Raw genomic sequence first — 14886 nt, forward strand, 5'->3', positions numbered from 1 at the left:
CCTCCAGAAGCACAAATGATGCATCTATACCATTTATATAGATGATCTGGAGGAGGGAACCGAGTGTAGGGTGTCAAAATTTGCTGATGACACCAAGATTGGGGGAACGGCAAATTGTGCGGAGGGTGTGGAGAGTCTACAGAAGGATCTAGATAGGCTGGGCGAATGGGCCAGGAAATGGCAAATGGAATTTAATGTTGGCAAATGTGACGTTGTCCACTTTGGTAGGAATAATGGTAGGAAGGACTATTACTTACGGGGCGAAAAACTGCAGCAGGCGACGGTGCAGAGGGACCTGGGGGTCCTTGTGCATGAGTCGCAAAAACCCAGCTTGCAGGTGCAGCAGGTGGTCAGGAAGGCGAATGGGATGCTGGCCTTCATAGCGAGGGGGATTGAATATAAAAGTAGGGAGGTCTTGCTGCAGCTGTATAGGGCATTGGTGAGGCCGCAGCTGGAGTACTGTGTGCAGTTTTGGGCGCCGTACTTACGCAAGGATATTTTGGCCTTGGAGGGAGTGCAGAGGAGGTTTTCTAGGCTGATACCGGAGTTGAGGGGGTTGAGCTATGAGGAGAGGCTGAATAAACTAGGCTTGTACTCGTTAGAGTTTAGAAGAATGAGGGGAGATCTCATTGAGACGTATAAGATGATGAATGGGATGGATAGGGTAGAGGTGGAGAGGCTCTTCCCGCTCAGAAAGGACAGTAGGACTAGGGGGCACAGCCTCAAGGTAAAGGGGGGGCGGTTTAGAAGGGAGTTGAGGAGGAACTTCTTCACTCAAAGGGTGGTGAATCTCTGGAATTCCCTGCCCGTTGAGGTGGTGGAGGCTGCCTCGCTAAATATACTAAGACGCGAGTTGGTAGGTTTTTGATAAGCGAGGGGATTAAGGGTTATGGGGAGAGGGCGGGAATGTGGAACTGAGACACGACAGATCAGCCATGATCTTATTGAATGGCGGGGCAGGCTCGAGGGGCCAGATGGCCTACTCCTGCTCCTATTTCTTATGTTCTTATGTTCTTATTATCTCAGAGACTTATAAAATTCTAAGAGGACTAGACAGGGTAGATGCAAGGAGGATACTCCTGATGATGGGAGACTCCTGAACTAGTGGCCATAGTCTGAAGATTCAGGGTAGACCATTTAAGGAGGAGTTTAGGAGACATTTCTTCACCCAAAGAGTGGCGAGCCTGTGGAATTCATTACCACAGGAAGTAGTTGATGCCAAAATTTTGAATGCATTCAAGAGGTGGCTGGACAGAGCACTTTGGGTGATTGGGATTGAAGGTTATGGGGAAAAAGAAGGGTTAGGCTATTGAACTGGATCATCAGCCGTGATGGAAATGAATAGTGGAGAAGGCTCAAAGGGCCAAATAGCCTCCACCTGCTGCTGCCTTCTTTGTTTCTATCTTTAGATGATTCTATATCTTTTCTGTTAAGGGCAATTAGGAAAACGCAAAAACGCTTGCGATACCAACACCCTCCAAATACAGAATATGGAAATAAATGTTTATACTTGCACCACTGAGGGATGAACAATAATTGTTGCAGGTTGCCATAGTTCATAACTGCAGGAGAAATAGTACCAATCAAGACAGTCTCATTGAAGAGGTCTAATTCTGCTTGTACCGAACAGTCAGCTTAACTTTATTGCGCGTCTTTGTCAAAGGAAGAGAAAGGAGGAGGGAAGATAATTTAAACAGATCGCATCTCAAGGATGGTCATTTACATTTTCAGTGGACAATAATACATATGAATAGCGCTGTTAACCACGTGAAAACATTGCCACAGCTACCATTTTTGAAATTAATATTACGTGATTTTTTTAACGTTGTTTCAAATAATTACTTAGGATTGATGTGGTTGTTATCCATAATATTTCAATGATATCAACATTATTATCTGAATTACTTTCTCAGAAGATACTGCAGATGGTGTAACGCGTTTGTTCAAGTGAGTGTGACTAATAGTTATTGTCATGTGTATAAGTAGTCGTTGATGACATTTTCCCTGTGGAAATCAGAGCATTAACGAAGGGATCAGCTCAGCTGGTTTATAAGGCCTGGGATTTACAGACCAAAGGAAATCGCAAATGGCCATTGAAATGGAGTGCTCTGTAATCCATCGGATCCAACGTCTTTACTATCCGTTCCTCGCCGCCTTTGGAATTGCTGGTAAGTCTCTAGCCCTGAAACCCAAAGTGTAAAACTCTCTCGCCTTATCCGTTGTAATTGACAGCAGTCAGTCTCCTGTGTTTAATAAGCTGTGACTGCTTCGCAACTTACATGAAATGTGGTTATTAGTCTCTGTGCTTTCAGTTCTGCAGGGACTACACAATCTCGGTGCTGATTCTTATATTTCAAATCCAACATCTGTCATCTTATTCGCTGTACTGAATCTCTTGGAATCAGTTTTTTTGGTAAACGGGGCATTGATCAGATAACGAGGATCTGTTAACATTTTCATGTTGTAGAACTAAAATATTCTGTATTAGTATAACGTGTGCGATTGAATTATTTGATAATCAGACCGTTCGTTCTCTCGCTTGTCGGTGTCTAACGTGTTCTGTTTGGAAGAAAATTGTTCAGTTAGACACATTTAAACATTATAGGGTATTGCTCATCAAGCTTCTGACTGACAACTCTTCCGGAGTTAGAGTATTCACCCGGAATTGATGTCAACACTTCATAACCCCTATTCCCACTGAGAATCTATTCACTGCCATCGAACATCTAAAATATAAAATACTTCCATGCTAATTTCCATAACACTGTTAGAATCATTTCTCCTTACATATGCGTGTATATTATAAAGAACATTTTGTAGAATGAATGTAGTTATTCGTTAGAAGAATTGCAGTATTAAGAAACTTATGATCGACAGAGCAGCCTTCATCGTCCAGGACTTACCCAGAGCGGATAAACTATGGTATCTTCTTCAGAGCCTTCAACATGTCATGGATGAAGGAGACAATCTCACTAAGGTCATCCCCACATGTCCACTCCTTGCCTTAAAACAACTGTGAAACCTCAAACAGACAATTGTTTGCAGCAAACTCCGCAGTGCTCAGGAGAACTGTGGCCACAACAACGAACAGCACCGTCATGGCAAACTCTGCAAAAGAGTGCTGGATCACTCACATGGATACCACCATCACACGTCAGAACGCCATCCGCCAGTATGTACACGGTGCATACTCATGCGACTTGTGCCAACCTTGTCTACCTCCTATGCTGAAGGAAATTACATCCCAAGGCTTGGTACATCGGGATATACCATACCTTGGGGTATAATTTCTCTAAGCAACAGATGAAGGGACACCATGCGACAGTCAGGAACATCAGCAGTCCAGGCTATTCAGTCTCCGATCTTCAGGTAAGCGTTCTCAAAGTGTCCACAAAGATGGTCTTCAAGACACATGACAATGCAGAGTCACTGAGCAGAAACTGATCATCGATTTCTGCATGGATGAGGATGGCCTCAGCTGGGACCTAGGGTTCACGGGACACCACGTGTAACCCCCACCATTTGGCCGGTATTTGCAAAATCCAACCAACTGTCCTGGCTTGAGACAGTTTACACCACTTTAATCTGTAAAGATTTGCATCCCAATCATTATGTTGTAATTGTGTTTTTGCCTACGCATGTAGCCTTTGTGAAACCTACCTCTTCACTCGCCCGATGAAGGAGCAGGGCTCCAAAGCTCGTGATTCCAAATTAATCTGTTGGGCTTTAACCTGAAATTGTGAAACTTCTTACTGAACCAAACGCAGTCCAACACGTACATTTCCACATCATTGTTAAGAAAGACATATCACTGGACGCAGCGAAACATGAAACAACACCACTCAACATGCATTCAGTGCAGAGAAGTGAGTAAACTGGAGAGGGATGGAGTGGGAGAAAAAAGCTGGCACCCAAATTCAAAAGGGGAACAAAAAAGAGGAGCAGCAGAAAGACTGGAGGCCAAATGAGGATCAACAGAAACAAAAGAATGCAAATATTGATAATATGTAGTATGACAGAAAGAGAGAGAGAGAGAGAGAGAAAGAGAGATGTGCCCAGGGCAGCTACACAAACTGCAAGGATGTGATTTGACTTGTCTAAAAACATTGAGATGTGAATCAAACAGAACTCAGGACATTCAGCGAAGTTTGTCTCCACGGGAACCAGTGACCTGAGCTGTGTCCCGCTCATTGGCATGGCTCTGATGAATGGGAGGTTCCCGAGGCTGTCGCCCGTGTCCAAGGAGTTGCCCGTAAGCAGTTGCCCTCTCGGCCTTTCTTGGAGACATTCAAGCTGATTCAGCTCAGTCGTCTACATCTCAAATTAACAAAGTGTGCAAGAAATCATAAATATATTGAACACACATTCCACCCAGTGAGAGGTGAAAACCAGGATTTGGAGGAAGATGAAACTTTGAATGTAATAAACACATTTATTTGTTATGCTACAATTAACATTATGCTCCATTCAGCACATGTCAATCTCTGTCTCTCTTTTCACTGTTTCAATCTGTCTCTCCTCATTCATTTCTTCTACTGATTCGCTTTCAAAACAACAGGGTTTCTCCCCGTTCCAGTTTTTCTGTTTCCCTTCCAATGTTTCACATTCGATCTCCTTCCACGGCTTGGCCTCCGACTATTTTTTTTCAAACGACCGGTGGCACTGATTCACCACCCTGCCTCACCTCTTTCACCTTTAGGACTTATTTCCTCCATTAACACACAACGTCCAATCCATTTGGCTTCTCATTCGTTTTACCCTGTGTGGGGCCTTCTCACCGGGTGGTGAACCTCAGTCAGGACATGCAGTGTATGTGCTGCTGACTTCTTACTCTTGATGCAAGGTTTTCATTTCATTATTCCAAACTGAGATCCAAGTTTTCACTGTGTGTCATTCCCATCCATGGCAATGTGTCTATTTGTGCCATCCAATGTATCAGGCACGGTGGGGATTTCACCGAAACACCAAACAGGCTGCTGTTTTGCCTCTAATTCAAATGAATAATCACATTACTGTTTTATTCCTCTTTATTTTTCAGTTAACGTCCTGGCGATTTTGATCCTATCGCGAGGCAAGTGCGGTCTGTCCAAATGCATCACCCACTACTTGGTGGGAATGGCCGTGGCTGATCTCCTCGTCGTTATCACTGATCCCATACTGAGGTGGATCGCTCAGCTTTACATCTCGGATTCATTCCTGTTCATTACCCCGGTCTGCTGCCTCTTAAAGTCCCTGAGGTTTGCAGCCACTGTGCTTTCCGTCTGGCTCACAGTGGCTTTCACCTTTGACCGGTTTGTGGCGATCTGTTGTGAGAAACTGAAATCAAAATATTGCACTGAGAAGAAAGCAAATGTGATTCTAGGAACCGTGACTGCGCTCAGCTGTTTGCAAAATATTCCTTGGTACTTTACAGCTAAACCACAATATGTAATTCATAATACACCGTGGCACTGTATCACTAAAGGGAGTTTCTTTTCTTCCCTTGGGTGGGTTGCATTCGATATGATTCACCTAATTTTAACTCCTTATATCCCATTCTTTCTGATTTTGTTATTCAATTCTCTGACTGTCCGACGAATTTTAGTGACTAGTCGCGTACGCAGGGGATTCCATTGCCGCAGCCATGGAGATGATTACAAGGACGCTGAGATAGACAACCGGAGAAAATCCATCATTTTACTGTTCAGTATTTCTGGAAGTTTCATTCTTCTGTGGGCAGTCCGGGTTGTGTATCCAGTTTATGTGAGACTTACAAAGACTGACCCTCGCTTCATCATACAACAGATTTCAAGTATGCTTCAGCTCCTCAGTTCCTGCACCAACACTTGTATTTACGCTGTGACCCAGACTAAGTTTAGAGAGGAGGTGAAAAATGCGGTGAAATATCCACTGCATGTGGTTCTTAAGTTAGTTAAATCATAGGAAATGTAAAACTTGCAAAGACAGAAAGTTAAGCCCAATCCATACTGCATTCCGTCCACTCTTTAGGGAAAAATGTTGCATTCACAACACAGATCACTCAAAACATGTGGAACCCTATTCGGCTACATTGCACACCGATTAACTACATGGACCGTAAAGAACGGACTTGCTCTTTAGATAATACAGAAGCTATTTCTCAGAAGACGCCATTACATATCCAGCTGAGGTGCAATAACCAACCCCTTAGACAGGCAGAAACACTTAGAAAATGGTCAATGTGTATTGGTGCTTTGGACCAAAATGTCAGCTTTTCAGACCGGCGGAGAAAGCAAGTCAGAGATATAAGATGAAAATCCACAGTAAAATAAATAAGCAGAATTCTAAACATATTGGTATCGCTTAATCTTAAACGTTCTTCCTATGTTACTGTATTGAACCATGTGTCCCTTTCAAATGCATACGTGGACTGATATACTCTTCCCCTTTCCTTCCACCATCCGTCTCTCTGTCTATCCCAGTACTCTCTGGAGCCATGTGCATGTATCCCTCACGGTGTTCTGTTTAAACCAATCACTTGTATCTCTATATATGCTTATTTCGCATTGACACCTTCAATGCTAATTCCAACTACAGACACTTTATGTGTTTTTTTTGTCTCTGTCTTTCCCTCTCTTGCCCGGCAGGCCTGAATGTATGAAGTCTGCACCAGCATTCTGAGAGTATCCCACCCTTTCCCCGTCACATCACATATTTAATCTCACTATACAGGTTGGGGCACGATGGGTAAATGTAGCTTGGCACAGCTTTGCAGTGTGAGAGGAAAAGGAGCACCTGTAACAAACTCATGCAAACTCGGGGAGAATGAGCAAACTCCATCCGGGTGGTTACTAAGGTTAGACTCAAATGTGGATCCCTCGTTCTGAGAGGCAAGAATGTGCAAAGTGATGGGGTTATTATCTCAATGCATCTCTCCCTCACGGAAAGACTCTCTCGTTTTCAGCCTCACCACCTTGTTTTTTTTTGTTTTTGTTTGCTTTTCTCTGCTCCCCCCCCTTTAATTTGCAAACGCCAAACCGTAATATATAATTTTAATAATTATTCCTAAACCTGGGCCACGATATCAGCATTACCATCATCACTGCACGGTAACATTATCATTCTTAAATCGTGTGATTATTTTTCTGTTGTTTTCCAGCTTTTAACTCCAGAAGCAATGTTTCATTTAAGGCTATACAGCAATTGTCTTTTCAGTTCACTTATTGGCACAGTTCAATTTTAAAGCACATTTTCCAAATTCACATGTGGTAAATACGCATTTCGATTCAACACAGTAAAACATCAATTTTGTGCTTTAACACCTCATGTCTTCCATTATCAAAATACGTTTGAGTTATTTTAGTGGTGTTTTTAAGATGGTTCTCATGATCACACTGAATACTGTTGTTCTCTTCATTTGCTTGTGCTTTTGTGCTTTGTAATTCTATTGCTTTCCCCAGTTTCATTTGAATTAGTTATTTTCAATATAGTTTGGGCCATACCAATCCGTCATCTCTTTAATGATTAATAATTCGCTCTAATCCTTCAAATTTTGCAAATTTCTGCATTACCTCAGTGCAGTTCTCCGTTGAGTTTTAACAGTCTTTAGCAAACTGTTCACTTGCCTATGTCTCAAATGTTTTATTTCCTGTAGTATCACTGACAAGTTTTTAAATTCATTATCTCATGTCACTGTTTTAAAATCATCATATTGCAATGTTTGACAATCCAAAACTTCCAATTTTTCGAGTACCTGTTTTCCTTTTGTTCATTCGATACCTCAGTAATTTCATTTGGATCCGTTTTTCAATCAACTGGTTTACTGTTTAACCATGAGCTGGAACATGTTCCGAATTGCAAAATCCCATTACACCTATGTTCTCCTTACGTCTTCCATTCTGTTTTCACGTTCAACAATCTCCTTGGTCTTCTCGCAAAAAAAAAGAATGTTTGAGTTTCGACTGTTCTGCTTTTACATTTTGCATGCAAACATCTGGGCCCTCCAATATAGAACATAGAACACTACAGTACAAACAGGCCCTTCGGCCCACAAGTTGCACCGATCACATCTATACCTACCAAGCCATAGGCCTATCTATAACCCCCAATTCCATTAGATCCCATATACTCGTCCAGAAGTCTTTTAAAAGACCCCAGCGAGTTCTCCTCCACCACCACCGACGGCAGCCGATTCCACTCACTCACCACCCTCTGAGTGAAAAACTTACCTCTAACATCTCCTCTGTACTTGCTTCCCTGCACCTTAAATCTGTGTCCTCTCGTAGTGACCATTTCAACCCTGGGGAAATAGCCTCTGAGAATCCACCCTATCTATTCCTCTCAACATTTTATAAACCTCTATCAGGTCGCCTCTCAACCTTCGTCTCTCCAGGGAGAAGAGACCGAGCTCCCTCAACCTATCTTCATAAGGCATGCCTCCCAATCCAGGCAACATCCTTGTAAATCTCCTCTGCACCCTTTCAATAGCTTCCACATCCTTCCTGTAGTGAAGCGACCAGAACTGCGCACAGTACTCCAAGTGAGGCCTGACAAGGGTCTTATAAAGTTGCAGCATTACCTCCCGACTCCTAAACTCAATCCCTCGATTCATGAGGTCCAGTACACCATACGCCATCTTGACCACATCCTCCACCTGCGAGGCCGATTTCAGAGTCCGATGGACCCGGACCCCAAGATCCCTCTGCTCTTCAACACAGCTAAGACTCCTACCCTTGATATTGTATTCCTTCATCCCGTTGGTCCTGCCAAAATGGACCACTACACATTTATCCGCGTTGAAGTCCATCTGATACTTCTCCGCCTAGTCTTGCATCCTATCTATGTCCTGCTGCAACTTCTGACATCCCTCCAGACCATCCACAACACCACCAACCTTCGTGTCATCGGCGAACTTACTAACCCATCCCTCCATTTCCTCATCCAGGTCATTTATGAAAATGACAAACAGCAAGGGTCCCAGAACAGATCCCTGGGGCACTCCACTGGTGACCGACCTCCATGCAGAAAAAGACCCATCCACAACCACACTCTGCCTTCTGCAGGCAAGCCAGTCCTGGATCCACAAGGCCAAATCCCCTGGATCCCATGCCCTCTCACCTTCTCAAGAAGTCTTGCTTGGGGGACCTTATCAAACGCCTTGCTGAAGTCCATGTAAACCACATCCACCGCTCTTCCTTTGTCAATGTGTTCAGTCACATTTTCAAAGAACTCAACTAGGCTCGTAAGGCATGATCTGCCCTTGACAAAACCATGCTGACTATTCCTGATCATTCTAAACTTCTCCAAATGCTCATAAATCTTGTCCCTCAGAAACCTCTCCATCAACTTACCAACCACTGAGGTCACACTCACCGGTCAGTAATTTCCCGGGCTATCCCTGTTCCCTTTCTTGAAAATAGGAACCACATCCGCAATCCTCCAATCCTCCGGAACCTCTCCCGTCTCCATTGACGACGCAAAGATCATCGCCAGGGGCTCTGCAATCACTTCCCTCACCTCCCACAGTAACCTGGGGTATATCCCATCTGGAGTAACCTGGGGAACATCCCATCCGGAGTAACCTGGGGAACATCCCATCCGGAGTAACTGGGGGTACATCCCACCCGGAGTAACCTGGGGTACATCCCATCCAGAGTAACCTGGGGTACGTCCCACCCGGAGTAACCTGGGGTACATCCCACCCGGAGTAACCTGGGGTACATCCCATCCGGAATAACCTGGGGTACATCCCACCCGGAGTAACCTGGGGTACATCCCATCCGGAGTAACCTGGGGTACATCCCATCCGGAATAACCTGGGGTACATCCCATCCGGAGTAACCTGGGGTACATCCCATCCGGAGTAACCTGGGGTACATCCCATCCGGAGTAACTGGGGGTACATCCCACCCGGAGTAACCTGGGGTACATCCCATCCAGAGTAACCTGGGGTACATCCCATCCGGAGTAACTGGGGGTACATCCCATCTGGAGTAACCCGGGGTACATCCCATCCGGAGTAACCTGGGGTACATCCCACCTGGAGTAACCTGGGGTACGTCCCATCCGGAGTAACCTGGGGTACATCCCATCCGGAGTAACCTGGGGTACATCCCATCCGGAGTAACCTGGGGTACATCCCACCCGGAGTAACCTGGGATACGTCCCACCCGGAGTAACCTGGGGAACATCCCACCCGGAGTAACCTGGGGTACGTCCCATCCGGAGTAACCTGGGGTACATCCCATCCGGAGTAACCTGGGGTACATCCCATCTGGAGTAACCTGGGGTACATCCCACCCGGAGTAACCTGGGGTACATCCCATCCGGAGTAACCTGGGGTACATCCCATCCGGAATAACCTGGGGTACATCCCACCCGGAGTAACCTGGGGTACATCCCACCCGGAGTAACCTGGGGTACATCCCATCCGGAGTAACTGGGGGTACATCCCACCCGGAGTAACCTGGGGTACATCCCATCCGGAATAACCTGGGGTACATCCCATCCGGAATAACCTGGGGTACATCCCACCCGGAGTAACCTGGGGTACATCCCATCCGGAGTAACTGGGGGTACATCCCACCCAGAGTAACCTGGGGTACATCCCATCCGGAATAACCTGGGGTACATCCCACCCGGAGTAACCTGGGGTACATCCCACCCGGAGTAACCTGGGGTACATCCCATCCGGAGTAACCTGGGGTACATCCCATCCGGAATAACCTGGGGTACATCCCACCCGGAGTAACCTGGGGTACGTCCCATCCGGAGTAACCTGGGGTACGTCCCACCCGGAGTAACCTGGGGTACGTCCCATCCGGAGTAACCTGGGGTACGTCCCATCCGGAGTAACCTGGGGTACGTCCCACCCGGAGTAACCTGGGGTACGTCCCACCCGGAGTAACCTGGGGTACGTCCCATCCGGAGTAACCTGGGGTACGTCCCACCCGGAGTAACCTGGGGTACGTCCCACCCGGAGTAACCTGGGGTACGTCCCATCCGGAGTAACCTGGGGTACGTCCCACCCGGAGTAACCTGGGGTACGTCCCACCCGGAGTAACCTGGGGTACGTCCCACCCGGAGTAACCTGGGGTACGTCCCACCCGGAGTAACCTGGGGTACGTCCCATCCGGAGTAACCTGGGGTACGTCCCACCCGGAGTAACCTGGGGTACGTCCCACCCGGAGTAACCTGGGGTACGTCCCATCCGGAGTAACCTGGGGTACGTCCCACCCGGAGTAACCTGGGGTACGTCCCACCCGGAGTAACCTGGGGTACGTCCCACCCGGAGTAACCTGGGGTACGTCCCACCCGGAGTAACCTGGGGTACGTCCCACCCGGAGTAACCTGGGGTACGTCCCATCCGGAGTAACCTGGGGTACATCCCACCCGGAGTAACCTGGGGTACATCCCACCCGGAGTAACCTGGGGTACATCCCATCCGGAATAACCTGGGGTACATCCCACCCGGAGTAACCTGGGGTACATCCCACCCGGAGTAACCTGGGGTACATCCCATCCGGAATAACCTGGGGTACATCCCATCCGGAATAACCTGGGGTACATCCCATCCGGAGTAACCTGGGGTACGTCCCACCCGGAGTAACCTGGGGTACGTCCCACCCGGAGTAACCTGGGGTACGTCCCACCCGGAGTAACCTGGGGTACGTCCCATCCGGAGTAACCTGGGGTACGTCCCATCCGGAGTAACCTGGGGTACGTCCCACCCGGAGTAACCTGGGGTACGTCCCATCCGGAGTAACCTGGGGTACATCCCATCCGGAGTAACCTGGGGTACGTCCCATCCGGAGTAACCTGGGGTACATCCCATCCGGAATAACCTGGGGTACATCCCATCCGGAATAACCTGGGGTACATCCCATCCGGAGTAACCTGGGGTACATCCCATCCGGAATAACCTGGGGTACATCCCATCCGGAATAACCTGGGGTACATCCCACCCGGAATAACCTGGGGTACATCCCATCCGGAGTAACCTGGGGTACATCCCACCCGGAGTAACCTGGGGTACATCCCACCCGGAGTAACCCGGGGTACATCCCATCCGGAGTAACCTGGGGTACGTCCCACCCGGAGTAACCTGGGGTACATCCCACCCGGAGTAACCTGGGGTACATCCCACCCGGAGTAACCTGGGGTACGTCCCACCCGGAGTAACCTGGGGGTACATCCCATCCGGAGTAACCTGGGGTACATCCCACCCGGAGTAACCTGGGGTACGTCCCACCCGGAGTAACCTGGGGTACATCCCATCCGGAGTAACCTGGGGTACGTCCCACCCGGAGTAACCTGGGGGTACGTCCCATCCGGAGTAACCTGGGGTACATCCCATCCGGAGTAACCTGGGGTACATCCCATCCGGAGTAACCTGGGGTACGTCCCATCCGGAGTAACCTGGGGTACATCCCATCCGGAGTAACCTGGGGTACATCCCACCCGGAGTAACCTGGGGTACATCCCACCCGGAGTAACCTGGGGTACGTCCCATCCGGAGTAACCTGGGGTACGTCCCACCCGGAGTAACCTGGGGGTACGTCCCATCCGGAGTAACCTGGGGGTACGTCCCATCCGGAGTAACCTGGGGTACGTCCCACCCGGAGTAACCTGGGGTACGTCCCATCCGGAGTAACCTGGGGTACGTCCCATCCGGAGTAACCTGGGGTACGTCCCATCCGGAGTAACCTGGGGTACGTCCCATCCGGAGTAACCTGGGGTACGTCCCATCCGGAGTAACCTGGGGTACGTCCCATCCGGAGTAACCTGGGGTACATCCCACCCGGAGTAACCTGGGGTACGTCCCATCCGGAGTAACCTGGAGTACATCCCATCCGGAGTAACCTGGGGTACATCCCATCCGGAATAACCTGGGGTACGTCCCATCCGGAGTAACCTGGGGTACATCCCACCCGGAGTAACCTGGGGTACGTCCCATCCGGAGTAACCTGGGGTACATCCCATCCGGAGTAACCTGGGGTACATCCCATCCGGAATAACCTGGGGTACATCCCATCCGGAATAACCTGGGGTATATCCCACCCGGAATAACCTGGGGTACATCCCACCCGGAGTAACCTGGGGTACATCCCACCTGGAGTAACCTGGGGTACATCCCACCCGGAGTAACCTGGGGTACATCCCATCCGGAGTAACCTGGGGTACATCCCATCCGGAGTAACCTGGGGTACGTCCCACCTGGAGTAACCTGGGGTACATCCCACCCGGAGTAACCTGGGGTACGTCCCATGAATATATTCATACTTCACCTGTGCACAAATAATCATTTGAAATATTTCAAAATCTAGCCGAGTATCTCTGTGATTCTGAAACAGCTGGTTTTACTTGCACCACCATGGAAGTTTCAGCAAGTATTTTTTTTTCTGATTCTTCCTTCCATATCACCATGACATTATCAGCAATATGCCTTGATAAGTCCCATTTGGTTACACTGGAAACAACCAGACCAACACAAGTTCCTGCCACCCTCAGTACCTTCCGTTCTGATCTGAGGTGAAATTTCCTGCATCTTGTGTGTTTACTTCTCGCTTTACCGTATTTATTGCTTCAGATAATTACGGGGGAAAAGCGCTTGGATCTCTGTAACAATTCAGAACAAACGTCAGGATCTGCTACATCTCGAGCAGTATTACTTTTTTCTTAAATTTCCCAACAAGCATCCCATAAGCAAAGGAATTGAACTGTATTTTTTTTTCAAATATTAAATTCTCTAAGTGCTTCTTATGTTTTTTCTATCTCTAATTCCCGTATCGAAGAATAGTTCTGTTTTTGCACCCTCTCAAATTCAGTGTGAGTTTGTGCCTGTTGTTTCTTGCGTTTGTAAATTTGTGCCCCTCTCCGTCCGGAAGTAACCCATTTATACAAATGGTGGCTCTCTTTACAAGATGAGAATCTTCCCGATAATGAAACATATACCACAGCATCTCAGTCTACCAACCCACTCTCGAAAAGTGACCTTTTGGATGTTTTGAGTGATTCATCTGATTTGACAGTTTGTTTTAAGTAGAGAAATAACTTTAACAGGATTTCTCTCAAATATTGGAAGAGCGTTGCACATATTTAAACATTTGGCAACTAGGACTTTTCCGGAACTTCTTCCTTCTTCAACCTTCCCTGGTGTCCCTTCTCCAAGTCATTGCATTTAACATTGAAATGTTCTCTCTTTATAATGTTCCCTTTTTATTCTATCGCTTACTGCTGCGTTTCTAAATCTATTTAAAACACGGTCTCTTTTTATAGTTCTTCTCTTTCCCTCTCTTCCCTTCCGTTTCACTTTTCCTGCTTGTGCAACTCAAGTCTTTTTGTTTATTTCATCCTTTTCCTCCCTTTCCCAGCGTGTCTAATGCCTCAATTTCTATTCGAATGTTAATTAAATTGGAAATCAATTGGGTCTATCAGACAACCCTTGCCATTTTAAAAGATTCATAAGAACATAAGAAATAGGAGCAGGAGTAGGCCATCCAGCCCTTCGAGCCTGCCCCGCCATTCAATAAGATCATGGCTGATCTGTTGTGGCTCAGTTCCACTTTCCCACCCTCTCCCCATAACCCTTAATCCCCTCTCTTATCAAGAACCCATCAACCCGCTTCTTAAAAATATTTAGCGAGGCAGCCTCCACCACTTCAACGGGCAGAGAATTCCAGAGATTCACCACCCTTTGAGTGAAGAAGTTCCTCCTCAACTCCGTTCTAAACCGCCCCCCCTTTATCTTGAGGCTGTGCCCCCTAGTCCTACTGTCCTTTCTGAGCGGGAAGAGTCTCTCCACCTCTATCCTATCCATCCCATTCATCATCTTATACGTCTCAATGAGATCTCCCCTCATTCTTCTAAACTCTAACGAGTACAAGTCTAGTTTATGGCACAACTTTTCAGGTTGCCTGCTTTCATTTG

The 14886-nt window shown here is 47.4% G+C and overlaps 1 protein-coding gene across 1 annotated transcript; it reads left to right on the forward strand.

The window, feature by feature from the left end:
- Nucleotides 1-2098: 2098 nt before the first annotated feature.
- Nucleotides 2099-5922, forward strand: LOC145337653 (putative G-protein coupled receptor 139). The gene is made up of 2 exons (XM_080182469.1): nt 2099-2168; nt 5039-5922. The coding sequence occupies exons 1-2, from the start codon at nt 2099-2101 to the stop codon at nt 5920-5922; spliced, it is 954 nt and encodes a 317-aa protein (XP_080038595.1).
- The last annotated feature ends 8964 nt before the right edge of the window (nt 5923-14886 follow it).

This window comes from Carcharhinus amblyrhynchos, unplaced genomic scaffold (genome assembly GCF_965287045.1).
Source record: "Carcharhinus amblyrhynchos unplaced genomic scaffold, sCarAmb.v2.hapA scaffold_55, whole genome shotgun sequence".
Lineage (NCBI taxonomy): Eukaryota > Metazoa > Chordata > Chondrichthyes > Carcharhiniformes > Carcharhinidae > Carcharhinus > Carcharhinus amblyrhynchos.